The sequence below is a fragment of the Delphinapterus leucas genome, chromosome X (genome assembly GCF_059928025.1).
Source record: "Delphinapterus leucas isolate spDelLeu-1000000601 "Yukka" chromosome X, BTC_Dleu_Yukka2, whole genome shotgun sequence".
Classification (NCBI taxonomy): domain Eukaryota; kingdom Metazoa; phylum Chordata; class Mammalia; order Artiodactyla; family Monodontidae; genus Delphinapterus; species Delphinapterus leucas.
The window spans coordinates 127206845-127221978 of NC_143150.1; the positions used below are offsets into that span (position 1 = coordinate 127206845).

The 15134-nt window shown below is 48.8% G+C and overlaps 1 protein-coding gene across 7 annotated transcripts in view; it reads right to left on the reverse strand.

The window, feature by feature from the left end:
• WWC3 (WWC family member 3) overlaps window positions 1-15134 on the reverse strand; it is a 120897-nt gene that overhangs the window by 23944 nt on the left and 81819 nt on the right. For all 7 annotated transcript variants that reach the window (XM_089904808.1, XM_089904807.1, XM_022559864.2 and 4 more), the window contains 3 exons: window positions 7568-7810; window positions 4603-4692; window positions 3220-3785 (listed from right to left, as the gene is read on the reverse strand). In XM_089904808.1, coding sequence (XP_089760934.1) covers window positions 3220-3785; window positions 4603-4692; window positions 7568-7810 — 899 coding nt within the window. The remainder of the gene's footprint in view (window positions 1-3219; window positions 3786-4602; window positions 4693-7567; window positions 7811-15134) is intronic.

A 15134-nucleotide genomic window follows, 5' to 3' on the forward strand; every position in this document is an offset into this window, starting at 1 on the left:
AAAGTTCTTACACAACTTTCATAGCCAGGATGAATACCGTTCAAACGACAACAACAATAATGAGAGCAACTGTTGAGCTACATTAAAGCACAGCTATGAGCTATGCCCTTCCTGACCACACCCCGACCATCCTAAATACATTGATTCACTGCACAAAGATGTGGCACAGCCTGACCAGCAAGGCGAAGGAGAAGTCCAAGGTCACTTACAGTGAACGTTTCTGTCGAGCCGCATGAGAAAAGAGATTAAAAAAAAAAAGCACAAAGTGAAAAAACTGTAGAATTTAAGCCAACAATTTTAAACAGGGTCTGAATGTAATAAAAAACATCAATAAACAAATGAACAAGGTTAAAATATTTACCGACTTATATTACCAAATACCAGTGGGAAATGAAAATGGGAACGGATTTCAAAATCATGACACATTTGATTTTCAAAATGTGGGGAAGATAAAATTGTAGTAAACATGTAAAAACTGTTAAAGATGACAATTTATTTCCCCACTCCCCTGCCCCACCTTCTGTCCCCTCAGGTTGATTTAAAACACAATGGGCAATTCTGAATTTTATGTTACTAAAAATTTTTCTCGCTAAAGCTTCCTTGAGTCAAACTTAGACTGTATTGTTCTTACTCAGACTGGAGAGTGGAGGGAACTACGTGACCTCGGGCATCATAAATGAGGGGTGGGGTTAACATAACGAGTATTGAGATCGTCGCCAACTTTATGAAGCTGCGATGACTCTAGGCTTCATAAGCATCACGGGAGGCAAGGAGTCACCCTGTGTCCATGCCTGAAGCTGCTCACCCAACCCAGCCCTGCGAGAGCACCTACCAAGACCCATTCACTAAGTCAAGTACCTCTAGTTTGTATTCTACCCAGAGTGTCATATATGAACGCACCACGAGGTGGCAGTATCTGACCACACCATAAGCAAAGACCTCCCAGTCTAAGCTTGAAGCACTATAACATCCACCACAAAGTAGAAAAGAAAAATAAAGAAATCAGGATCAGAAATTAAGTCAGCTCTTCCCCTTCCCACCCAGTCTTTCCCCTGGACCAAAAGCGGTGCTGGACCTTGTGTGGATTTCCTGCATAAGTAGACAGACACTCTTGTATCTCAGCCTTTAAAGAAAAGTTGGTACGGGGGGGCTGGACACTGAGAAGAGGAAGCTCAAGCAACAGATGCACGATTCAGTCCTTATTTTGTATTTTCTTTTTTGAATAAACATGGAGCACTGAACCTGTGATTGCAACAAAGAACAAAGCGAATAAAGTTCCCCTGTACATGTGAATTACAGAAATGACGTATCTGGGGATATGAAAGGTGTGTTTGCAAACGCAGAGGGGGAGACACCAAAATAACAGAGATGCCAAAAAGGCTCGGGGCTGCCGCAGAACATAATGGATCTCTGGTTAAACACGTAAATGCTACAAGACACTATTATCTTACATATATATAATAACCCGCGTGGGTATACATAAAAGAACCCGACAGGTAACAGAATGGTGGTGAATGGAAGAGCCCATAAAGATCACCTCATTCAAGGGCACAGAAGCTGAGACTCAGCTCCATCTAAGGTTGCGCTCAAGGTCGCACAGCTAGTGAGTCAACAGGGCAGGGAACAGAATCTGGGTATAAGCTGCTAGTTCGAAGCCATTTCTGCTACATCACCCTGGTTTTGTATTCACGTTTTATTTCCACCTTTTGCTGCTGACTGCTTAACAGTACATGACCAGGGTTTCTCAGCCTCGGCACTCTTGACATTTTGGCTGGATCATTCCAGCCACGATGGGGACCATGTTGTGCACTGTAGGATGTTGAGCACTGCCCCTGGTCTCCACCTACCAGATGCCAGTAGCACCTCACCAGCCCCACAGTGTGACAACTGAAAATGTCTGCCAAGTGTCTCCAGGGGTCAAAAACACCCCTGGTTGAGATCCACTATGCTATACAAATTATCTAGTGTTCGCCTAAATGGAATGTCTAAAAACAGTTTTGCTGTGCAAATAAAAATTAAGTGGGCTGAACTTCAGGAATGAGAGGCCTGTTCTGATCTTCTCTTAAAATTAAGGAAGTTAAAGTCGCTAGAGGTTGGCTCACAAAAGCACTCGGGGTGAAGATAAGGAGGGTGAAGCCCAGACTCTGCTTTGTGCACCAGCCATCAGCCAGAATACTCCCCACAACAGCAGTCTGGCTTTCCATGTGGGCTACAAGCTGACAGACGCTGGCACCAAGCAGAAGCTGAATTAACACCAACTGGACAGATGAAATTCTCATGGCTACATGTTTCTGGATTTCAAGAGCAGCAGAGAAATCGATTCGGTAGAAAGGACTGATATTTTCACTCCCTCCGTGATAGAATTATGTCCTTGAAAAGTACAAGGACAGGGCTTCCCTGGTGGCACAGTAGTTAAGAATCCGCCTGCCAATGCAGGGGACACGGGTTCGAGCCCTGGTCCCGGAAGATCCCACATGCCGCAGAGCAACTAAGCCCGTGTGCCACAACTACTCAGCCTGCGCTCTAGAGCCCGCGAGCCACAGCTACTGAGCCCGCGTGCTACAACTACTGAAGCCCGCACACCTAGAGCCCGTGCTCCGCAACAAGAGAAGCCACCGCAATGAGAAGCGCGCGCGCCGCAATGAAGAGTAGCCCCTGCTCGCCGCAACTAGAGAAAACCCGCGCACAGCAACGAAGACCCAACACAGCCAAAAATAAATTAAAAAAAAAAAGTACAAGGACAAAGGATGAAGAGATGAAGTCACAGGGCCAACGGAAGCAGAGATTTCTGCCGGGCCACAGCCAGACAGCAGTCCCAAGGCTGGTCTGAGGCGGGCACACACACACAACGCTGTATCTGGGCACACGCCCTGGAGAGTTAAGGCCCGAGTACTTCTTTATCAGCCTCCGAATGTGGAGGAACTGTCTCATTTTCGACAATTAAGTATATTCTGAAAACAAGCCAAATGCCTGGAAAAGACTACTTTGCCAGTTTCCATGACATTTCAAGGACCCAGGGCCAAAGAACGCAGAACGAACGAGCGAGCGAGCGAGCGAGCGGGCGCGCGGGCCTCCTCTTGCCCTGGAGGGTCCTAAGCTGAGGGCTCACCAGGCCACAGCAGAGCCAGCTGGCTTCTATGCGGACGCACGGCTTCCTCCCTGAACTCGAGACCTTTCCTCCCCCGCCCCGGGGCACCCACCGGACCCATCAGTACGTACTTGCAGCCGTGGGAGCGGCAGCCGCTTGGGGTCCTCGCTCACGAGGTCCTTCCCCGTCCCCGGGACACCCATGCGGCGGCAAGGACGCCGCGCCCGGCGTGTCTTCGTCCCCCACTGCGGAGGCCTGAGCTCGCAGCCTGTCCAGGGCACCCACGCCCGCCACCTCGAAGGCGTCCCCGAGCTGCGCCAGGGGCGAGTCTCGCGAGGCCGGGAGGAAGGGCGTGTCCAAGGGCGAGCTGGGCGGGGACAGCGAGGACAGCGAGGAGCGCGAGGACAGGGACGCCAAGGACTGCGGCGTGTCCAGGGAGCGCCTCTGTTTGTGGAGGCCCGCGGGGCCCGGGGCGTCCACCAAGGGGGCGTCTCGGCCCAGGGAGTCGAAGGGGACGAGGTCGAAGCGCAGGAGCGGGCCGCCCTCGGCGTCGGGCTTCTCGTACTGCGGGAGGCCGTAGATGTCGGTGAAGCTGACGGAGCTCAGGGAGCCCCGGCTGGAGGCCAGCGAGCCCCGGCTGGAGGCCAGGGAGCCGCGGCTGCTCCCCGAGGAGATGGTCAGGGTGCTGGCGGACAGGCTGAAACGAGAAGAGCAGGATGGAGCCCGTGGCTGGAGCCTGCCCGTCCCCACCGGGAGCCGCGCCTCCGGTCTGCTCCAGAGGAGCAAAACTGCCTCGGGCCCGTTCACCCCGGCGCCTCTTCAACACCTCTGAGCACCTGTGAGCGTTTTAAGACACCCCCCCACCCCCGCCCCTTCGTAAACATTTCCTTTGTTTCTTTGAATGTCAGTCGAGAGCAGTAGTTAACGTCAAGGGCTCTTGCTCGAGTTCAAGTTCCAGCTCACACTCAAGACTAGCTGAATGCATTTGATTTGGTCAAGGGCTTTGCCCTTTCCGAGCCTCCCACCTTCTCACCCGGCGCTGGGATGATAGCGGTTCCTGCCTCAAGGCGCTGTGAGGGGGAGAACTGAGAAAATAATACACAGAAAGCCCTTAACACTACACTTCACGACATGGTAAGTGCTTGAAAACTGCAGCTCTTACTGAGCATCCAAATCGGATTTTAAAGATATTCATGCCTAATTAAAATGAATATCTTAAAAGGAAATAATTAAAAGTCTATGTGTGCATCTATGTAGATGGATATATACACTCCTGATGCTGTGAGTTACAAAATCCTTCGATAAATGATTCATTATTCTGAAGTCACTCTTGGTTCTCCTCGTATTCCTTGGATCATATATGAGTAGCTCCTCTTAAAAATATTGTGTATCCACACTTCCCTGTCCAGTGTTTACAACCACTGCAGGTTCCAAGTTCTAGGAGAGAAAACCAAGCCAAAGGGAACTGTGAAGTTCACGGCCACGTCGTTATAAGATGATAACAAGTTACCCACCTTTGTAACTGGGACTGGAGATAGGACGTTAGACGGGTAGCTTCTTCCAGCTGCATCAGGAGACAGTTTCTTTTTTCCTGAAGTAGAATCCTGTAGGTACGAAAAGAGTCCACTGGTGGATTTCAAAGATGCCAAGTATATTTTCCTAACAAGAAATTCAACTGTAAATTCCCCCAAACTGATTGAGGTGTCAATGACTAAATTCTAAAAAAGCACATCCAAGGTCATAAACACCAAGATAACAGACTGTTTTTGTCTTGCTTAAAAATATACCACTGGCTGCCTGAACAGTGCCTGATACACTGTAGAAGTTCAGCACATGGGTGGATAGGCGGATGAATGCATGGGTGGGTGGATGGATGGATGCATGCATGCATGCATGCGTGGATGGATGGGTGGAAAGACGGATGGATAAATCAATGGGTGGGTGGCTGGATGGACTGACGGATGCAGGGGTGGGAGGAGGGACAGGCAGACGGATAGGTGAACAGGTGGATTGGATGGACAGATAGCAGACAGGCAGATGGGCATACGGATGGATGGCTGAGATGTGTGGAAGGATGGGTGTGGGTGGATGAACAGATGGATGGGAGACTAGACTAGAATATGGATACAAATGTACAGCATGCAGTAATCTACTGGAATTCCTTGGAACAAATCAGGTTCCCTCATGCTAAGCCCCCTTCCAGGCAAAACTACGTGCAGTTCTAAAATCTACAGAATTAAAAGATTAAACACACATAAAATAAAAAAACAACTGCCACAGTGTTGGAGGTAGTTTTCTACCTACTTTTTTCAACTTTATTATTTTCTAAAATGAAATTTTTTTCCCCACAGTGCTACGCCCACTGCCTAGAATAGAGCCCGACATGGATAGGCACTCGATAAATAGTTATTAAGTGAATATACAAATGAATATGTTTGCTTCTAGAACAAAACAGTTCTCGTTTACAATTCAAAATGATGGCAGTTTAACATATGGCCAAGTAGGCACCCTACAAAACAATTGCTCTTTCCTTTGAAAGAGGAAAAAACTTACATCCCCCCAATCCCCAGTAATACTCACTAACCTGGCTCAAACTTTCCATCTGACAATGATGTCACTGAAACCAAGACGGGCAAAGACTGGGCCTGGCCAAACAGCTGGCACACGTCAGCCCTGAGACACGTACCTCCATACCTTTCTGCCTGGCTCCCTCCTCCCAGACCGGGTCTCTTCTAACGCCCTCAGCCTGATCCCAGGGAAAGCCCCCCGCCTCCGGGCCCCAGGCGGCAGGGAGAAACGGGCCCGCATCCGCTAGGCCCAGAACGTCACCGCCGAGGGAACACTCATGGGGCACTTGGCCCCATCACCTGGCCGGAAAGGTGCTTATTAGCACCTGTGCACGGCCCTCCTTGCCCAAGGCCATGTAGTGCCAGATTCAGGAGACACCTGGGGCCAATTTAGTCCCAGCTGAGGGCCCTGCGCCCCAGGATGCAGCTCCCAGGCCGGTTCCACAAGAGACCCCGTCAGGTGAACGAGCTTGGGTGACCCAGGCCCTGAACCCAGGCATCAGGGTAAAACCAGCTCTGTGGGGTTCCACGGATTTGTGCCCTGGGACCACAGCACTCCTGCACTCTGGATTTCCACGTGGTGAGGGCAGAAACACTCAAGGGTACATGGGTGTGGGGTCCTGCTACATGTGGTGGACATGTGGTGTTCGTGGGACTGAATCCTCGCCCCTTAAGAGAAAACCAACCAGAACTCCCAGGCCCTCTGACCTGAAACATACACAAGAGAACAGCATGGGGAGAACGGAAGGTGATGTTAAGCTGAAACGATACAAAAGCACAAGAGCACAGATGAAACTTCCATTTCATAGTCCCGTTGCTCTGGGTTTATTTTGAGCGAGGTGACAGGGTACGCCACCACGTCAGGCAAACTAACATGCTCTCTGCCCATTCCTATGCACTGGACTCTCCAATCACCATTGCTTTCCTCCAGCGCTGACATTAGCCCCTCAGGACACAACACAGATCTATCAATTAACAATGAATATCCAAGTAGAGACAACCCCCAGCAAAAACAGAGGACAGTCCTAACATTCGATGAAATAATCGTTATAAGGGCATCTGTACTGACCAAATAATTCAGGTGACTATTAAACTCTACCTAGAGAATGCTCACAGAGATACAGCTTATGATCCTGGTAATACAGTGAATTTTAAGGAGCCAGTATGTTATCAAATGGGCGGTGGGCTCTCCAAAGCTCAGCAAATATCCCCAAACTTCTAACAGCTGTGCAACGTGGAAAGCAGACCCAGCCTTCCACGCAATCCGTGATCACACAGCAATCTGTGATCACACACAGCAAACGCAAACCAGGAGACAGGGCACACAATGAAAGGGCGAGCAACAGAGGACAAAGGACTGTGTGCTGGCTTCATGTGTCCCACTCTGGGAAAGAGCCCCAAGACCAACTGAAGAGACGCACGTTCAGAAAGACACGCGAGAGAGCGGAGACTTCCTGCTGCCAAAAGGACAGGCTTTGCTGGCAAGAAATCAAAGTCGGAGATAAAAGTAAGAGGTAGACTCCGGAAACGGAGATGCTGCTGTCAGGAACGAGGTTCCTCCATGGTCACGGAGCCGACCACCACCTGCCTCCAGCCCCCTGTTGGCTGGAGACCCGACACCTGTCCTGGGCGCTGTCCTGAAAACACAGGGGGCGGGTGCACCCGGCACCTGCAGCGGGAGTGGGCGGGGTCTAAGTGGTGGGTTCCCCAGTCTTCCTTACTCCATCCGGTTCTCGACCACCTCCCACTTGTAATAGGGACCGGGAGCCTCCGAGCCCTGGGCACCCCCTGCAGACGGCAGGCACCGGCTCCCTCCACCTCCCGCCAGGCCGTAGCTGCCTGAGTAACAAGGCTTCGGCTTTGCCAGCTGCTCCTCCGCCGGAAGCCGGCCCCGCCCGCCCAGCCAGCCCACCTTTCCGTGGCACCCTGCACGGATGTGGCCCGGGAGCACTGGATCTCCTCCTCCAGGCGCCGCCGCTCCTCCTCCAGCCGGGCCACGTCCTCCGCCGGCCTCCTCTGCTGGATGATGAGCTGCAGCTCCTGAAGCAGGGCCTCCTTCTCCTTGATGAGCTGAAGCCGGTCCCTGTCGGCCTCGGCCATGCCCGGCCAGGACTCGCTCTCAAACTGGGCCAGCTGCCTCTGGATACTTGAGACTCTGCGAGACAGGGACACAGAAAAATCCATGAGCTTCATGAAAAAACATCGTCTTCACACATCCTCAGCACCATCACACGGATTCTAGAAACTCAGTCCGATAAATATGGGAATGATTGCACTGAGTAAAACCTCACACGACAAAAATAAAGGATCTGGAAATGAGGTGTAACAAAAATGATGTGTAAGTCCTTTGCAACATATGCCCCAGCCTATGAGATTCAGGATGACAGTAACCATATCATGTTTGTTTCAAACAACTGACCAAAAGGCTGGCAGACCCCAACTCGCCCACGTGCACGGTGCTGTTTCCTCTGTGTACTGTTCTGGAGCGGGATGGAGCCGGCTCATTTCTCTCTGTGCCCCTCCCTCTGCAGTAGCTAAACACCATGCTGTACACGAGAGATGCTTCTGGCCTCCTGCCTTCTCTGCCGTGCCTAACTGCTGAGCCCGCCTTAAGAAAATCCCAGGAGAGAAATGCGCCCATCACAGGATTCTGTATCGTGCCAGACGCCTTGACCACGCATGAAATTCAAAACGCCTGGCAGAGGGCAGATACTCAACAAAAGCTAAATGCATGAAACGGAGAATAAACACGCCAGCAAGGATATGAAAGAATGGGACTCAGCCCTGGTGAGAGTGGATGTGGTGTGGGGTAATCTGGGTGGATACAAACCGGTCAGCTGCACTGTGTCAGCACGACCATCCTCAAGGTGTAAAACTATGGCTCTCGTCACTCCCCGTGTGCCTAAATGTCCGCGTGCCCGCTTGGCAGACAGACTGGTGCCCTGAGGCGGTGCTGAATGCAGAGTAAGTGAAAGAGATGTGACTTGTATTTTCAGAGCATCCTTTCATACCAGGAGTAGAATGTTTTAAGCCCTTTAAGTTTACATATGGCTAAGGATGAGGGCTATTTCCAGGCAGAAACAAGGAACTCCAGACCTGACCAGAACCCAGCGCTGTGGAGGACAGAGATTGGCACACGGGCCCCAAACCAAAATCCAAAGACTTCTCTGAGGTGACAGAGAGCTGTGAGGACAGCTAAGTGGCAGGTGCACATAGCCCTCTAGTCTCTAAGGCAGCGGTTCTCAAAGTGGGGTCCCTGACTGGCAGCCTCAGCATCACCTAGGAGCTTGTTACAAATGCAAACCTCAGGCCCCACCCCAGACCTGCTGAATGCCACACTCTGTGGATTGGGGTTGGGCAACCTGGGTTTTGACAAGCCCTCTAGGAGTTTTTGATGCTTGACACCCTCTGCGTTCAGGCAGCCCAGCCTGGTCTGGAGGATGCTAATTGGCCTTGGAGCTCTTAGAGACTTGCATTAGGCACGGATGGGATTATCCTCACTAAAACAGGAATGGCAAGAGTGCTTCTGAGACTGCACTGTCCCGTGCCCAGGGCACATGTCACTGATCAAAGCTGGCATCCTTCCTGCTGGGTCCAGACTTCAGAATCCTCCTCAACACTGTGCTTCCTGCAGATAATGCCAGTCAGCTGGCATTGGTCCACGTGTTTAGGGCTGTCGGCCAGCCCTGCACCAATCCACACTCTTCCTGAACTAGACATAAGCACGGGACTGGTCAGCCTGGCTGTAGGACTGGGCAAGACTCCTTCTTCAAGTACCAAACCAATCAGATAACCCACAGGCATGAAGAGGAAAGAATATACAAGTTATAGTTTAAATGCACACATTTTACTCACGCCCAGTTCCCCAAGAAGGTAAAGAAAATAGCTGAATGTCAGTAGCTTTATTAGGCAAGTTCTTTTCTAACTTAAAACTAGTTTTCTGAAAATGTGTTGGAAAATGGTGCCAAATCATGTCACTGAAAAAACTAATGACAGATGCAGCTGAACAGGGTTAGGAATCCAACTGGGCTTAGGCATCCACCTCTGTCTAATTAGCGTAATTAAAATTTATGGCAGGCATATAACTGAAGCCCAAGGAAACACTCCAAGCAGACTCATAAATTAGCGCCAAATCAGACATCAGACCCAATGAAATTTCTGGAACATTCTACGGTAGATCAAGCCAAGTCAAAGGTAAGGAATAAATATAAAAGAGATGTACAGTGAGCAAATGCACTGGGTCCTCATAATTTTTCATTTCAAAGTATCTGATCCACAGGAAAGCCTATATGAGCACAAGTAAAGTTAGCAGCATTACCTGGTAATATATTCTAATAATTCTCGTACTACAGGCAGACATATTTTTCAAAGCACTCCTTTTGAGTTTTCTGAAGTTTACATGTAAGGAGATCAAGATTCCATTTGAGTTGGCCAGCTCCAGGTTAGCTGCCATTTCACAGGGATTCAAGTTGCTGAGGGTGGCTGGAGATCCAGTCCTAGATAATCCTATTCTTTCCAGTAATCTCAAGTAATATCAGAAAAAAGAATAAGGAAAAAACTGAATTATGAGAGGGAGGAGAAGCAAAGGGCAAATTTTAAAAGGTCTGCCCACTGTGTGCATAAAAGAAATAGTACAGTGGCCAGAATTAAACAGTGTTCTGTAACTTTCCAGAGCTCACAAGAAAAGTATGTAAGGACACATGGTGAGGGATGACTTCTATAGCAGAGACAACCTGGATGAAGCTGACTTCATGTAACCCATCTGGAAAAGTTGTTTGGGCTGTACTGAGTACTAGGCAAGCACACTGTGCTTAAGAACAGTGCTCTTTTAATAATTAAATTTTACAACAACGTGAATGACTGCATACTCATCTCAGAGGTGCCTAAGAATCTAGAAGGATACTGGCATATATTGGAAAGTGCAGTTTCTTTAGATCCACACTCTGGAGGCAGACATTTGGGTCATGCTCTCAGCCAGGTTGAGAGAAGCACATGTCTGTCTGTCTGTCTGTCTGTCTGTACTGGGAGCCAAAAGCTCTAAAAGGATTCCTTCAGCGGTTCCTAGTACAGTTGCCAAGGAACAGATGGAATGGCTTTACCTTTGAAACAATAAGCCCTGTCTACCGTGCTGCTGGCTGGGAAACGAGCCACCTGCAAGGCGGACCCTTCGTGTGTTAGGGTTACTGGAGGGAACAGACCTTCCGCCTCAGACCACATACAGATGTACAGTTACGATGTCCCTTCCTTCTACACCCACGCCCAACAGCTGACGTGTAGTACAGGTTGGAACCCCACTCCTGCAAGCGCCATCAGTTCAATTCTGGGTAATACAGGAAAAACCATTTCCAGAAAGGCTGTCTTCTGAAATACCTTTTCAGGAAAATTAAATACATGGAAACAAAGCAAGGTCACGATTACACTTTGTAAAAAAAAAAAAATCTTTTCCAAGTTCTTTTTTTTTTTGGCCGTGCTGCGCGGCTTGCGGGATCTTAGTTCCCTGACCACGGACCGAGCCCAGGGCCACGGCAGTGAGAGCGGCAAGTCCTAACCACTGGATGCTTAAGAGATGGACCGCCAGGGAACTCCCCAAGTTCATTTATAAAGAGAACCGAGATCAATTACTCAGCCATTAAAAGGAATGAAATTGGGTCATTTGTAGAGATGTGGATGGACCTAGAGTCTGTCATACAGAGTGAAGTAAGCCAAAAAGAGAAAAAGAAATATATTGTATATTAACACATATATGTGGAATCTAGAAAAATGGTACAGATGAAACTATCTGTAGGGCAGAAATAGAGACGTAGACGTAGAGAACAGACATGTGCACACAGTGGGAGAAGGGGAGGGTAGCACAAATTGGGAGATTAGGTTTGGCATAAATACACTACCATGTGTAAAATATAGCTGGTGGGAACCTGCTGTATAGCGCAGGGAGCTCAGCTCGGTGCTCTGTGACGACCTAGATGGGTGGGATTGGTGGGAGTGGGAGGGAGGTCCAAGAGGGAGGGGATATAGGTATCCATATAGCTGATTCACTTCACTGTACAGCAGAAACTAACACAACATTGTAAAGCAATTTTACTCCAATTAAAAGAAAAAAAAGTAAATAAATTTTAAAAAATAATAAAGAGAACCGAGATCAATTTAAAACTGGCAAGGGTTTTTTTTTTTCCCCTGCGAGTCAGCTGTATTCTTTACTGATTCTTATTTTTGATAGGTAATCCCTTTTATGGCCTACATATATATATCCTCTCACAAATGTCTTTAAAGGCTTTAAAACACATGTCCCTGTGCTCAGGATAGTGAAGAAATGAAAGCAAGTCCTCAATCAAGCATTTTGGTCTCATATTTATTGTGTGATTTCTAAATTCCATCCCCCTGAAAAGGCCTAATGTAGACAGAAGCCAAATGTGAATCATTTTTCCCTTACTATTTTTGCCCAAACACCTTTTCTGTTACAACCCAGGCACCATTAAACCACGAATGGAAACCTGTATTTATGCCGCAGAAACTGCTTGGACCCTTGGAAATCTTAAATATGACTTCTTTTTCGAAGAAGAAAATGCACTTTTAATATTACACAGTTTTGAGGAATATTTTACATATCCAGAGTAACCCCCAGGTATTTGAATTTATACCTAAATTCTGTGACCTACAATATAAATTCGCATGTTCCTAAAATACTGCTGCTTTCTGGAATAGAAATGGAACTCCAGGCAAGCCATGGCCCTGACTGGTCGTGATGGGACGTGGTGGATCCCAATGCCATGTTCCAGGACATGGTCCCAGCTTGGAGCCTCGTGCCTTCAGATGTCAATTACAGCTACAGATTTGATACCTTTATGTTTCCTCTCCTTAGTTTTCTTTTTTGCAAATATCCATCCAAATGAAAAGCAAAAGTTCAACAAAGTCTCAGCTGATATCTGAGTCAGATGGATGGTGAAATCACTTCAGCTCACCGAACTAAATATCGATAAACCAGTGTCCATTCAGCTCAACTCTTTATCCTACACTGGAGATTCACGGAGTCTGAATCTAGAAGTGTGGCATAAGAAGGGCCTACGAACACCCCAACATCCCTCCCTGCCCTCACATCTTGTCCCCTCTGAACGAACAGATCTTCAGAGAGTGAGTTCTTTAAGTGAAAAGCAGATCGTCTCCAGGCTTCTTTCTCTTGGCCTGAATGGAGAAGGTGCGTTCCTTTGTTTCTCACAGCCGTGCCCCACTCCCAAACCCAAACACACAGTCATTAGAGAAATGAAGGGAAAGTCCAACGATCTGATCAAATTCAGCTGGAACCCTAATACTACACCAGCGACAACTGAGGAACAGCAGGGCCCGTCCTGGCAACAAACACTGAGACACGGAGAAACCGGACGGGCCCAATGTTTTGTTCCTATCAGGACCGCGAGTGTTTCTATGGAAACAGCTAGTTTGTGCACTGTACGGTTCCACTTTCTGGAACAAGTGCTCTTAGGTTAAAAATAAGGAGCCAGGCTTCCCTGGTGGCGCAGTGGTTGAGAGTCCGCCTACCGATGCAGGGGACACGGCTTCCTCCGGGAGGATCCCACATGCCGCGGAGCGGCTGGGCCCGTGAGCCATGGCCGCTGAGCCTGCGCGTCCGGAGCCTGTGCTCCGCAACGGGAGAGGCCACGACAGTGAGAGCCCGGCGTACCGCAAAATAAATAAATAAATAAAATAAAAATAAGGAGCCATCTGAGTCATCAGGATTGCTTCAAGAAGACTAGCTCCTCCAAACTGGCTTTGAAAAATTCTCAAATTTTTAACCAATAATGTGAAAATATTCCTATCATAAGGTCTGCCTTGGGAATCCAAAGCCATGTTCCTAAAGGGAAAGGAATAAGCAGTTGTTTGGGTACATTTCACATGACCTAGAGTTGAAAACACAAAACTAGTCACCGTGATAGTGGCGGTCTGGTCTAGAGAATTCTCTAGAAATCACACCACTGCTTGGAATTATAAGTTCCACTTCCATAAACTTCCTTTAAATCTGAATGTACGTGAAACCCTCATTGTCCAGAACATTTACTGCATTTTGACGATTTCCCAACTCTGAGAAACAATCTCGAATCTAGATATACAAGGAAATACATAAGTGCATCAACTTCTCTCCACTTAGAAGTGGCAAAGCCCAGGAGCTTTTGCAGAGGGTAGGAAAGCTAAACTTCGCAGGATGGAATGATTTCAGAAATGGGAGCTGGGAGATTGACATCTAAGGGTGGGGCAGCAGAAGGAAAAGACAGAACACCGAACGTGGCGCTAAAATAATGAAAGCCTTGGAGTGGAAGAGAAGGGAAGGACGCGTTTTTCTGCGCTAACACTGCCATTAGAAGTGATGCCTTCTCTTCCACGCACTGGTGGGTGAACGGGGGGGCATGATGCTTTCCTGTATGTGGGACACCCTTCTCCAATGATGCCTGTCATGGAGGTGGCCACGTGGAGAGTCCCTGGACAGAACCTCAAAGCCACTGTGCTCTGACTGTGGTCCTCATGACTCAGGTTTTGGAACATTAACGTTGGTTCTAGATTTAGTTCTTGGCAAAGACCTGCTTGCTGTTGCTCCCTTCCCAAGTCTACGCTGTTCTAATCATGTGTCTCATTTAGAGGCATCTGAAAATCACACAGAAAAGGCAACTGGAATAAAATCCCTGACCTGGTGCTGGGTGGCTATGTTCCTGACACCTGATGACCATGACCCTCCCTAACTGTCACATGTACACCAGGAGCGGGGATCGTAGGGTTGTCCTGACCACACTACAAGGGGTATTGAGTCTAGCGTCTTGCAAGATGTGGCTGGCACTTGTAGGACCACAGCTGAGTAGGTTACAAGTCAGGAACTCACTCACCTTCCAGTCAAGCCTTAATTGTAAGCAATTTCAGTGACTGGAGGCCAAATATGATTACCCCACAGGGACTGGAGCCAGGCACTGCCACCACATCAGGGGACCAGATCCAGAGTGCCAAACACAGGGTGCTGTAATCAACGACTTGGCAACAACAAGAACGCTTCAAGGATGTTTTTTTTTGTTGTTGTTGTTGTTTGGGTTTTTTTGCAGTACACGGGCCTCTCACTGTTGTGGCCTCTCCCGTTGTGGAGCACAGGCTCCAGACACGCAGGCTCAGCGGCCATGGCTCATGGGCCTAGCCGCTCCGCGGCATGTGGGATCCTCCCGGACCGGGGCACAAACCCGTGTCCCCTGCATCGGCAGGCGGACTCTCAACCACTGCGCCACCAGGGAAGCCCCTTCAAGGATGTTTTTAAGCAGGAGAAGGTACAATGAAAGCACCGAACTGATTATCAAAAATTGAGATCCATCTTCTAAGTGGTCGACCATAAAGTGAGCCCCAGAGAACTCTCTCTGGGGCCGTTCTTCCCTGACCCCTAAGAAATTTGCCATTATACAACTTTCCGCCCTGATCCCTGCTCCCCCTGGACTGAGAAAGCCCTTCCTCAACGT